The following is a 14,020-nucleotide window of genomic DNA, read 5'->3' on the forward strand; positions in this document are numbered from 1 at the left end:
TTTCACGTAGAATCACCTCGAGCCTGCTTGTACATAATTTTCGAAGGTACCCTGTGTACTGTCGGTCACAAAAATTTTCAGACGCTGGTATAATTTTGATTTCTATGTTCTATATGTTTTGAACGTATACACAACGAGCAACAAAAATGTATTACAACATAATACAGCACAGTATATAGTTTTTAAAGATTAGAAGCTAAATTGAAGAGGCGTGAATTTTAATGTCGCAAAAATATTCGGACACTTGTTATTTTCAAGAAATTTCTTACGTTAACCTCCATTCCTCTCGCATGTTCCCAACTTAATTTCTCCCTCCGTGTCAAATTGACACAGTGATAAAAAATTAATATAACGAAGTGATAAATAGTTAAATTTACAAATTCTTTAAAATAAACGTCACGGAGCCTCAGCTAAATTCACCTACACATGACAGAATAACATGGTTTCTTAGAAGAAAAATGTGTGAAATTGACACAAGAGACGGATGAGGGTTAATCCTGATTCCGAAACGTTCGGGAAGGAATGTTTGTAAACATAATGCCGAGTCGTCGTTCGAAGATGTTTAATTTAAGAGAAAACCTGAGCTAATCCCCCAAAAACCACAGGCAAGCATACTCGTAAAAAAACGAAGAAGAAAAACATATCAAACCAACAATCTACATCAAATATCAAATTGTTCCAAAGAAATATCCACATACTAAGAAGAAAGAAGAGAGCAAGTCACCAAATTAGTTCATTAAAAAAGTCCCCCAGTTCTAAGTTCTACGTATAAATTACTGGGCATATATTTTTTTGGATCTTGTTGGCTTCCTTATAGTGGCCTTCAAAATGGCTTCCTTATAGTTCACCTCGTTTCACCGTTATTGATACGCGATAACGATCGAAGAAATTATTTTAACAAACATTTTTGTCAAGTCACAAGAAAAAGTGGTGATTCAGTTATCGGATGAAAAAAACGATCAGTTTGATGGCTCTTCTTGGCAAGGTTGCCGGTGGTTGCTTCGACGATGGTATACGGTTTTTGATATATCGTCGTCGGTGTTCTAACGCGTCCGCGGTTACATCAGACGGTATTATGAAAACGTGATTCAGGGGAGAATCACGAGAGGAACGCGCGAGTGACGCCAACACGTCGGGGGGGGGGGGGGATCAAGACGTGTGCGTGATGCCTTCGAAGACTTTACCCCTTGTATATCATGAGCAGAGATAGAACGTACTTCTTTGCCCGTGCCACCATTGTCTTGATCTACTTCGACTGCCAGCGACTCTCGAGGCACTGGTACACCAACGATAGTTCATAGATCGGTGAATTATTATTGATAAATCCGGTTGTCCGATACACATATCAGTTTTATTTTTGTCCGTGGCATTTTGTGATCTACTTCGATCTACAGACGACTCTAGAAATCTTTCGCTATTTCCGTGCTGCCTGCTAACTATGAAATCGAGAAAGTTGGGTAGAATTTTGTTCGAATCATATCCAAGGTGTTTTGATTCGACAAATTTCGAAAAATAAGTTGAAAATGTACAATGGAATGTTTTCGTATGATGCTCCATTTTCGAGGTAATCAAGTTTGAATGTTTACTGGATACTCGTGCAATTGAATAGGACTTGCCTGGCGCGTCTGGTCATTGCAGTCTGTTTCTACTTACTGCCAGCACGAATACTCTTTTTTCTCGAAAACCAAGCATCGCATGAAAAAGTTTTATCCTACATTTTTGACGTATTTTTGCGACTAGAATCATTTCTTCTTGAGTTGTACCACCATTTCGGTACACCCCGTTGATATCCGAGGTATTTCGATGAAATCAAGTCAACGACTGGCAACGCGTTACAATACACCACGATTGCGACTCGTTTGCGTTTGTACGTGTCTCGGTGAGTCAGTGGTCTTCGAGCAATTAAATCTATGGGACATTTTTAAGTAGGCTGTGGTGTGTACGCCAATCTGTGTCACGGTATTTTTTTCGATAACTGCAATGAAATTTCGTGAATACGGTAAATTAGAATCAAATTTTGTAATTTTACGATTCTACTAAAAATTTATACGTCACCATGAAATGGTTGAATATCGAAATGAAAACAACATCGTCGAATTACATCGACCTTTTGCACCAATTGTAACAACCCTCCTCCCCCCCCCCCCCGACGATCACCGAAGCCTTGCGTCTGCCTCGAGACGGCTTGTCCTATTGAGAGTGGACCGGCGACTTGGCAGAGGGAGTGAATTTAATACCTGTTAATTGTCATGCGAATGTAATTCGCGAGCGTGACGTGTATATTACCAACCGTGTGGAACGCGTTTCGCCAACGTCAATGTGCATCCGTGAAAATAAAACGAAATTACAATGTCGAAGGGTGACTTTAAATATTAAGGATCATTGAATTCGATCCTACTTCTTTCCAACAAGACGACTAATAAGACGATTAAACGTGTAATTTTGCATTCCAAATCGAAATAATTCACAGAAATGTTTACGGTATTATATGAAAGTGTTTCATACCACGAGGTAAACAATATTTTTTTGTGCAATCTTCTTCTCCCAAGACACACGCGTTCTTCTTACCGTCTTCACGAAAGCGTAGTAAATACAAAATTAATAATAATATTACAATAATACTGCAAATAATCTGGTGCTTCCGCGAAAACTTAGGCAAAGAAATAAAACAAGATAGATTAAATACTCAATCCTCCTATTTCGATTGTCAATCTTAAATCTTCCATCCATAGGCTTCTAAAGTGTTTGAAAAATAGAAACATTTAAAGAACCTGCATTGTTTACCAAGTAACCGTGATGTAAAGCACGGATTGTAAACAATCGGAGAAGCGTATGTTCCCGTACTACCAGAGTCTGTTCAATTTGAAGCAATATTATTCCTCTTTTTGTAAACAATCGAAAACATCGTTGTACTGTTATCACTCTACCCAATGGTTTATTTTCGCTCGACGAATTCCACCCGGTACAAGTCTGGTATACGAAGTACCGTAAATATCCAGTCACGGAAATTGACCTTGCCCTAGAAAATCCACCCCGTCCCGCCTACGTTCGATTCTTATTATTCGACGACGACGTTAATCGAGAAGAGCGTGCGTCGCGTACTTGGTCTCGACCAGAACCGCGAGAAACAGAGGCTTCAATCTCTCCGTTCTGCGGTCGGGGAGGGGAAAATTTATTTATAACGGGCGAACCCCCTTTCGGCTTCTCGCCTCGGTGCATCGGACCACCGTGCTGCGCCGTATCGACGTCTCACTTTGTTCGTTGTACCGCAGAAAATTGTTCCAACGACCGCGACGCCGACCGGTGTCCTGTTCAGCGATTCTGGCTTTCATCGACACCCACTACACGGGGCCACCCAATTATATAATTCGGCGACGGTCGAGCGAACCGTAGCAGAAAGAGGGAGATAGAGGAAGAAAGAAAGAAAGAGACAGAGACACGAAGAGGACGCGCCGAGAGGAAGAATGAGGGAGGGTAGACGCGAGCCAAGAAAATTCTACCGACGACGAAGAAAGCGTAACGTGGCCTCGAAACAGCGCGTTGAAGAATAATTCTTGTACGAGTGAACAACGCGAGAAATAATCAACGCTGAAATTCTTGTCGCTGATGAACAGCCTCTAGTACATTTTTTTTTAATAGTGACTAGAAACGAGTAGGGTAAACCAACCAGCAATTAATTGCATACCTGACGTGAATGACCATTAGGCAAAGAAATGTATAAATTATAAATATGAAATTATTAAATTTTATAAATGGAGTGTTGATGCACGTTTAATATCTCATATTTTTAGTTTAGTTTATTGAGCAAACATTAATAAGTACAATTCTTAATACAAATATTGCAGACATGGAGCAGTCATTTACTGGGCGTTTACACGTTTTGCACTTTATAAATAGTTTTTTTTTAAATGAGGATAAGAATGAGTAAATATTTTTATAAAAATTTCAAGAATGATAAATGTAATTGCAATTTCAACAGCTGTTTTGTTGTTATAAATAAATACGTTCAAGTAGTAATCCCAGACGTCCATAGATTCAACAATTCGGTCATTCACTGGTTGATTTACCCTAAGTAAAGAACAGATATACTGAATTAAAGGAAATGATTAATAGAAATTTAAAGGAAACGATTTTGTTTTTTAATTTTACGACCTATGGAGCGTTAAATCGAGTTCCAAAAACGCGACAATTACATTCATTAGGAGACAGAAAGGTGACTGAAATTACCATTGATTGGTAATTACCGGGCTTAAATTGTTCGAGAAAGTAAATTAAATTAAACGTGGGATTTCAGTGAAATTACGAATGTTCTCCAGATGATGTAGATATCGGAAAAGGTGAAGCTGTGGTATTGAATTCTTGATTGTATCTTAAATTATCTTAGTTCTTTTAGATAGAGAATAGGTGGAGAGAGGGAGAGAGGGTCGTAACGGTGTCGGTGAACCGACAGGAATGCACAAGCCGCAGAAGAGAGAGGGAGAGAGAATGAGAGAGTGCGAAGTACTTCGAAGAATTCGATGGCCAAACGAGAAATAAAAGGGCTCACTATAGACGAGTTACGTAAGAACAATGCTCCGCCACGTGTCGGCGTACGTTGCGTTGGTTCAGCATTTGCTGAACTGATTTCCATGACTATATCTTCCAAAAATTGAGAGCATTGAACCGCCAGAATTCTTTTGGTTCGGAAAATCATTCTCAATAATCGAATCGTTCGAACTGTTTACCCTTCTTAAATCGAATCCCTTCTTTAATCGTAATAAGAGTTTTGAGAATCGTGTAATTTAATAGTGATCCGAATTATCATAACTGCAAACGTGATTTAGTTTTAGAGTTTCTTAATAAGGGTAGACAAATGTTAATTGGGATATTTGTGTACGGCGAGGTGCACGTGTGGGGTAGCACGTGTTCTCGAGTAACAATGTGTGCCTAGGTGATACCATTTCACTCTTAATATGGTAGTCCCATTGCAAGTTCTTTGCATTCGTAATAGAATATTCTAACAACGTTGTGCAAAATATGCGAAAATTCGTTTTAAACTTTCAAACTTTCTTGTATAATTTACTGTATTTTTAATACTTCCTAAAAGAACACGAAACTGTTGGCTACAAAGTATTTAGAATAAATACCCACAAAATATGGTACAATAAGTGTATGTATATTCAACTTCCCTTAAATCTTACCGCGAAGGCATCAAGTCGCCCCTTAGGAAGTAATACGAACTTATTATCCAAAGATGACCGTTGAATACATATCGAAATACTTCCCAAGCAAAATCCCAAATATTACCACCAGAAACATATAAATACCAGAACAAAGGATGAAAATTATAAAAACTGAATAGAACCTACCACGAAGCAATTCCTCCCCCCGAAACCTAAGATAGATCTTCCTGCACACGTGATCCACGCGACTGATCAAAAGAAAATCCGCGCACCCATCGAGAGTCCTATCTCAAACAACCAACATTCCTCGAAACCGCGAAGAAAAGACCAAACACGTTGAAACAACGATCACTAAAGAGATTTCACCCTCAAGAATCATCTTCCTCTAACCAACCCTAGAATTCCTCCCAAGAGAATAACAAACCAGCCAAAAAAAAACATTAAGATCCTCCAGTTAGCAGAATCACTTACACCAATACACGGCAACAAAATCCTTCTCGTTCAGGAGCCGTTCGAGCTGCTTGGCATTGACTTCCTCGATGACAGGCTCCGCGTCCTTGTGACCGCCCTTGCCCCGAGGCTCGTCCGGTTTCGTCCTCGCGACGGCGTCCACGGTGCCCAGGAGGGCGCATATCACCGCCAATACACCGAGAAGGACGATCGTCGTCTTCGTGTGTCCCATTGGCATCGTTGGCCCGCAGGTACCAGTAGTACTCCTCCTTCGTCTCCGCCAGCACCACCACCACCGGCCGAACCGTACCGCCGAAACGTCGTTCGCCACCGACATCGCCGCACTGACTGGCACACCGGCTATTTTTGATTTTTCGGACAGCGCCGCGGGTCCACGACGACGGCCACGCCACACCAGCCGTCACACACGGATCCACCGTCGCCACACGCCGATGATCGCGCGCGCTTCCCGACACGTCGCGACGCCTCGGTTCCGGGGCGAGGACGTCGCCGTTTTCAGCTTCCTCGAGGCACCTTCTGCCGCGGCCGACTGACATCGTTGGTGTGTAAACGTTTTATAAGCGGCGTCGATGGTCGGTCGTTTTATTGACCGATGGAGAATTTACGATAGGACCTTGGAAGGAGTACGGCCTCGAAAGAGGGTGCGTCAGAGTAAACATACCTGGCGTCAGACGGTGGTGAAAGACCACGTTGGGTCATTCGGCTAGCGGTGAGGTAGAGGGATGTTTGTATGAAACAGATGCGACAAGGTTACAGGCGGTATTTTCGCGGGAACTCACGGTGAGACTGTGGTAGTCGACGAAGGTCGTAAATCTCCGTTATGATTGTCATTGATACTGAAATTCTGCGATTTCTAATACGAATTAATGTAAGGAGGATAGTAATTTTGAATGAAGTAAAAATGTAAACAGTATATGTGGATTTAACCCCTTGCCTTATAACAGCGAGTCAGACTTGTGGTGACGATATCAAAATGGATTCAATAAACAGAAATATTATTTGGTTTCTTTGAGTCAAAGGGAGATACTAGTTTGCTGATATTAATATTTAACTTTTAGAGTAAATATACAATTGCGATAAGTACATGAATTCCTTTTGTTTCTGGGGAATTATTGATGATAAAGTAATTCTGGAGACTGAAAACATCAAGAAAATCATAGGACAAGGGGTTAGTGGTAACGGATAACAAAACAAACTATTGATAAAACTATTGAGTGAAATGAAAGGTGATGATTTATAATACGCGATACAATTTATGCTATTATTCCGGCGTTTTAAATGCAAGTGAATACAGAGTGCAAGATGATGTTATCTCTTTACCTGGTGCTGGTAGACTGGCTATTTGACGAACTTGAAAAAGCCATGAAAATATGCATTTTGCCTGATTGGTTAAAATTAAAGTGAAGGCGGTTGCTAAATACTGTCTGCTGATTGGTGCGTATATTACTGCGGACTTGTGTTAAGCAAAATATTAGTATAAACATCTATATCCTGTAAATAGAATAATTATTTAATATTATTTATAAGAAAGTATTAATTTATTAGATATTTATAGTATTATATTAAGCCTTATTACAATATGAACATTACTAATAAAAATATAATAGTGAGAAACTTTTCCAAGGAAACTCAACATTTTTTCTATAGCTTTCTTTTTTAAGTGAGTAAATGCGGTTGAAAATAGGTTAGGTTACGCTGTCACCTGTCCGCAGTAATAAACACACGTGGTGTAAAGTTCTGCACCTAATACTGTAATGAAAAATAAAAATGAAAAATAAACTGTGAATGAATGATGTACTGTTTTTGTGAAAAAGAAAACTCACTCTATGTAGTAATAACGCTGCATTACGTGCACTATTCTTAATAACAAAGATACATAAATGTTTTTTAGGTAGGCCTAAAGAACTGTCATATTGGGAAATCGATCAAAGCTTCGTCTTGACCAATTTCCAACTATAATAAAAGAATTAATAACAACTTTGTTCTATATATTTACTAATAATTATTTGTAATAATGTTTTAAATAATTTTATAATTAATCTTCAAGAGCTTGTATACTTTTCAACATGAAATATTGTTCGTTTCAATACCTACACTTCCCTCTACTTTCATTATCGAAGACAACGGAGGCTATTCGTCGAGCTTCTGTCAACTGACTCACCCAGCATATACTTACATGAGGATCATGTCAAGACCGGTAGTTGCTCAGTGGCTTCGGTGCAAGACGGAATAACATGACAGTAGTCGATCGAAAGTCGCGAGTTGCCATCGTTGGGGGTGGCTTGGTGCGTGTCAACTCTCTCTTAAAATTCATTTTTACGGGAACTTAAAATAAGAGAAAAACAAAGCTGGTGTCACTCTATTAAACAAAATTTTTCATCGGTATTGGTAAAAGAATTTTGATTTTTAGGTTGGAGCTTTGGCTGCCTGTTTCTTTGCAAAAAGGGGACACGCTGTGTCTGTGTACGAATACCGTGCAGGTGAACATTTGCAAAATTATTTATATAAGTGTTCAATTAAAAATACCGGTGTCTGGCTCTTTTTACTGTCTGTCTAAAGTTTTTAATTTAGTTTCGTGTAACTTCTGGTAATGGATTTCTAGCAATCTGTTAAACTTGATAATTTCTTTATCATTTGTAAAGGTCTGACCAACACGTGGCCCGCAAATCAATCGAATCGTGCCCTTACGGGCTTGCTCTTTCAGCCGAGGGGAATGACCCCCCTCCATATCCACAAGAAGCCCGACGAGGTAGAGGCAAGAAAGCGTGTGCACTTGCTCTGACTGTCCCCACTTCCGGCTTTTTCTTTATCGATACTTACATTTCCATGGTTTTCAGATCATAAAAATATACAAATAAAATACGGAAAAGTACAAAAAAGAAAAATAAATAATAATAAAAATACGGAGGATTCAGCAAATGTTACACACCCGACTCACCAGTATGTATGTCATTATTGCCTTGCAAATTAAACATTGCAAATTATTACTACCAAGATCCCATGATTAGGGATTTTGGGAATGTCGAAAGTGGGGACAGTCAGCATGCGCACGTATTCTTACCCCTCAGAATGGACTGAGTGATGGTGGGTACCATGTCGTCTAGCGATGTGACCCGCGAGCCACATTTTGGACAGGCCTGATTGTATTATCTTCTTCCTAAATTGCCTACTCTTGTTTACATTAGACCAAATATTATAATTAATTTAATTATATTCGACTGGTGTATAAGCGATGTTTTGTAATGGTTAAGAATGTTTGATGATTCTTTGGAGAGAGAAGAGATGAATCAACAAGAGTTTCACTCTCTTTTAGACATCAGAATGGAGGATTCCAGGGGGCAGAGCATTGACTTGGCTCTGTCGGTTAGGGGACGAGCAGCTTTGAAGGCTGTTGGCCTTGAAAAAACTATAGTGGATCAGCATGGTATCTGTATGCGTGGCAGAATGCTTCATGGCAAAGATGGAAGCCTCAAGGAAATCATTTATGATAGCGTAAAGGGAAACGTACGTGATATTATAATGATTCAATCACTTTCGTGGCATTATTTCGAGATCTTTCGAGTTCTTCTGTTAAAATGATATTACGATATTGACATTCAATAATAATTAGTGAAAATAAATTGTAGATCCGTCTTTAATCTTCGCTTAATTCTATTTTACATCTTGCAGTGTATTTATTCTGTCAGCAGACGTTACCTGAACGTGCTTCTGTTAAATGGTAAGTCAACAAATTCACACCGAATTTAAAACAGCGAGATACTTGACGATATGTATATATGCTATGAAAATATTTATAAATATCCGAGAGAAATTATAGATTTATCATGTGGATTATTTAGAATTTTTTTAGAAGTTTCATTAGCATTATGCATGACAACACGAATCGTTGTCGAAAGAAAAATGATTTCGATGAATCAGCAATCACGTTATTACATTTCTAAAATTTACCCTCTTTTCACTGATTTAATATATGAAACATAGATGGTTAATGGTCAATCATCCCAAATCAGTCAAGTGTGTACCAACTTTTGGGAGGCAAACCAGTCACTATAAAATTTGCACAGTGTTAACATTTTTTTCTATCAAAATGGAAACAGTATAATTTAACATTTCTCATGGTCCTCACTTTTTTAATTTTTTCAGACATCGTGGATTTTATTCAAATTAATATAATTTTCATGTTTATTATATATTTCATGTTTTACTGTCAATATTAGATTTCAATGGCCGTCAAAGTGTTAGACGGCCATCTTTGCCCTCCTATGAAAACGTTACCTCTAAAACTAGATGGCAAACATTTAATTTCATCCTGCAAAAATCCTGTCAGTCCTATTCCACTACTGGTCTCTTCTTCCCTACTTTTGAGATTCTGTGAATTATTTCATTCTTCGAACCTGGGATCAAACGCTGATTCGTTGAGCTGTACTACTTGCAGCTCGATATCTCTCTCTTGCGATCCTCATCGGGATCGGTATCAATTTCCATCGGGATTTTGCAGCAGGTTATTTTGATCCGGTTGCATCTCGCGTTAGAAGTACGTGAACGAACACGAGACGATTTTCCACCGGGGAAAAGAATCGCGACTGCGTATCCGATAACGCGGTCGAGCGTGAAGCCGCAAGAATTCGAGCGTATCACGTTTCTTGTCGCTGTTGCCCCGTGCTTCTTACGATCCTCATTGCGCCTGCAAATGCGTGCGCCTCAGCACCCTTTGTACTCGCCACCGACACACTTATAACAAGTGTTCATTGACTTGCAATCCTGTCAACGTGAAAACTTTTAATTGAAACGATGGAATTTCTATCTGATTTTTCTCTAAATTGTAGATAGATAGATCAAGTTCAATATGTACTTACGAATCCGAGTCAATTTCAATAACCAAGCGTCATTTCATGGGTTTCGATTATTATTCACAAGCAATAAAGTTTCATTAAGTATACTTGAAATGTAATTTTTTTATAAAAATTGGTTTCTAACTTTGGAATGAGTAACTGTAGATTCGAAAACGTACTTGTAAGTAGTTTGATGTTAGAAAGATTCGAACTCTTCACAAGTAGTACTCGAATTCTAAGTGTTAGTGAGATGCAGGTAACTGATTGAATCATTGAGTCTTCATATTCCCTTCATAATGCATCGTAATATTTTATTGAAGGAACTCAATCATTCTGATTCCTTACGTCATTTCTCAAATAGCTGCCGAAAAATATCCCGAAGTGGTTCTCTATTTCAACAAGAAATTGGTAGACGCGGACTTGGATAATGGAACAATGAAGATCTTCGAGTGAGAAATCTTTCGCTAAGTAATTTTCTCAAAATCTTTCTACGAAGGTATGACAATCACTGTGCTTTTTTCAGTACAAAAACAGAAACTATAGAGGAAATACAAGCAGATTTAATAATTGGCGCAGATGGTGCCTATTCGAAAGTCAGGAAGATAATGATGAAGAGGCCGCTCTTCAATTGCAGTCAGACATACATCGAGCACGGTATGTTTCATTCAAATATTCGTATCTTTGCGGCCGGTAATCCGTCCGTTGGAATTGACCGTTTTCTATAGACTCTAAATAATATAAATTATTACATTAAGACTAGAAATACCAGCCTTGAATGTATACTAAATTAAATTTTATAATTATATAAAGTATAACGATTTAAAGGTCATCATAAACTCTGAAAAAAGGTTTGTACAATTTCAATAATTATAAAATCTGAATAATTGTAAATCTTCTAGTGCTAATAGTTGTATACAGCCCATTGATAATTAAATATTTCAGTATTATGCACTTCGATGTAAAGAATATTAAATATTGTTGTAAATAGTGAAGTTATAAACATGCATAGGATCACAAGTACTTACACGTTGCCTTATACCAAATATTATGTTAATCTTCGTACCTGAAAAATAGTCAAATTATCATATCAAACACATCTCCCTTGATCCTTCTCTTGAAGTTTGCGATGAGCGGTCATCATCTGCACATCTGGCCGCGAGGAGAGTTCATGATGATCGCCCTACCGAACGAGGACTACACTTTTACCGCGAATATATTCGCGCCTTTCGCGACTCTGGACAAACTGAAAACGTCCAAGGATCTCTTGGAATTTTACGAAGCACAGTTTCCCGATTTCGTACGTATGATCGGTAGGGACAGGCTGGTAAAAGATTACTTCGAAAGGCAGCCCAAGACACTGATTTCTATCAAGGTTAATATCCCAGTTCATTTACGGAGGTCATCACAAATTGTACAAACTCGATGGTACAAATAACTATGGGATTTGTTTGCCAAACATCGCTACATTTGTTTCTTACAATTGCAGTGCAAACCTTATCACGCTGGAAAGAAAGCTCTTCTTGTTGGCGATGCTGCACACGCCATGGTGCCATTTTACGCTCAAGGAATGAACGCTGTGAGTTGTCCAGAAAAGTTTACATTCACCAGCATAATGGAATTTCGAGAACTTAATGAAAACTTGATTCGATACTGAGAAAGTTCTCAGACATTGCTTTGAGTCATGAACATTATGGCATTCATAGAGATGGGATAAAGTATATTATAAGTAGGTTCGGATCTAAATGGATAGTTTCGAACGTTTCATAACTACTTTGAACTTAGACTCGAACCCTGACCGAGTAGATTCGAATCTTTTATGAGTTCTTCGATCAGGAGTTCTCTACTTTTTGCAATTGTACGTAGTTTAGCGAAAATTATATATGTATAAATGGTCCAAATTGCATTTATTTACCCATATTTTTTTGAACAAAATTAATTTCGTAGAAATTAAATGCTCGATACAACGAATGACAATGATTCATTTGGAATTCGAGTATTATTTGTGGAGAGTTCGAATCTTTCTAACCTCAAACTACTCACTACTTAAGTACGTTTTCAAATCTACAGGTACTCATTCTAGAGTTCGAAATGAATTTTTATAAAATGATTACATTTTAAGTATACTCATTGAAACTTTATTGCTTTTGAGTAGTAATCGAAACCCATAAAATGGAACTTGGTTATTGAACTTGATCCCATCCCTAGATATTCACGACTCAATCAAATATTTGCCCTAATGAGTTAACGTAACTTAGTTCAGGAGTATTGTTCAGTAAAATTTATTATGTAATTATTTTACTAGGGATTCGAGGATATGTTATTGTTAGACGAGCTAATGGAACGTTATGAATCAGACTTCGGTAAAGTGCTACCAATGTTCACTGAACTGCGATCCGACGATGCTCACGCGATATGCGATCTTGCTATGTACAATTACGTTGAGGTAAGCTTCTGTTCTACATGTCAATTCTCGAAGGTGTGCTCAATTTCGATTTCACGATCTTGCTTATTCCATATGGATTACCATAATTCGAAGAATTGGTTTAAATTACTTTGAGCTTGTTAATCGTGATTTATATTAATTCTTAGTTAGCATAAATACTGATTGAAACTAAAAGACGAAGAACGTCGACAAGAGAATATAAGACAAGTATGAGAATCACAAACCAACATGTAGGTTTGTTCGTATGTTAAACGAAAGCATTACATGCCAGACAATTTACAGATGAGAGATCTAGTTAATAGAAAGTCGTTCCGTTTCCGGAGAAGCCTGGACACGTTTCTCTATCGTCAAATACCGAACACGTGGATACCGTTGTACAGTACCGTGCACTTTTCACGAATGAAATTCCGCGACTGCATCGCGAACAAGGAATGGCAGGACAAGGCATGTAAAAAATCACACATCAGAAACGAACGATCATAAATGGAAATTCAACGAAATAAACATCTATTCTATTCTTGCAGATTTTACGTACGTCCGTTTGGTCCACTGTATTCGTGATTCTCGCGATATTGCTCGTGCAAGTCATGGAAAAATACTCCATGAAGTGTGTACTGTTTTAATCGCTGGTTCAACAAAACTGTGTACAACCGTTAATAACGCAGTACTATGGCTACTGCATCGAATCACATTTTCTATTAAAAAAGAAAAAACATTTTCCTCATGCATTCGATCTCTTCTTTCCCATTTGTAACGTACTAATTATTCCACACTCCCGCGTCACAAACCCGTAATACATCGATCATATACAACCGTGTTTGAGCAATACTCGTTTTAAGGCTTCCACCTCGAAGAGTCCTTTTTAACAATTCAATTAAAACGTAAATTAATATTCAACCCCTTAACAATAGGTTTCTTACGTAATGTCTTGGGAAAGCACACATTCTGACTAATAGAGTTCCATTAATGCACCATTGCTTTCATTCTCTCTCTTTCTTCTTCACTTACCACTCCACTCGTAAAGTTACTAAGAAACATGACTGACTGACAGAAATGTTCGTCGACGAGTCCTCGACACAGGCGACAATTTCGTCGACTTGTCGACGTTCGTA

At 38.4% G+C, this 14,020-nt stretch overlaps 2 protein-coding genes across 2 annotated transcripts in view; one reads left to right on the forward strand and one right to left on the reverse strand.

Annotated features, from left to right (window-relative positions):
• The window catches only part of LOC107188056, a 46,431-nt gene extending 40,482 nt beyond the window's left edge, over window positions 1–5,949 (reverse strand). The window contains 1 exon segment of the mRNA XM_015576288.1: window positions 5,634–5,949. Within this exon segment, the coding sequence (XP_015431774.1) occupies window positions 5,634–5,949 (316 nt within the window).
• Window positions 5,950–7,867: 1,918 nt separating this feature from the next.
• On the forward strand, window positions 7,868–14,018 carry LOC107187989 (kynurenine 3-monooxygenase). The gene is made up of 11 exons (XM_015576201.1): window positions 7,868–7,918; window positions 8,044–8,113; window positions 8,947–9,137; window positions 9,303–9,351; window positions 10,827–10,914; window positions 10,989–11,166; window positions 11,586–11,837; window positions 11,952–12,041; window positions 12,768–12,908; window positions 13,191–13,352; window positions 13,433–14,018. The coding sequence occupies exons 1-11, from the start codon at window positions 7,868–7,870 to the stop codon at window positions 13,529–13,531; spliced, it is 1,371 nt and encodes a 456-aa protein (XP_015431687.1). The 3' UTR covers window positions 13,532–14,018.
• Window positions 14,019–14,020: the final 2 nt, after the last annotated feature.

Source organism: Dufourea novaeangliae, unplaced genomic scaffold (assembly GCF_001272555.1).
Source record: "Dufourea novaeangliae isolate 0120121106 unplaced genomic scaffold, ASM127255v1 scaffold109, whole genome shotgun sequence".
NCBI classification, from domain to species: domain Eukaryota; kingdom Metazoa; phylum Arthropoda; class Insecta; order Hymenoptera; family Halictidae; genus Dufourea; species Dufourea novaeangliae.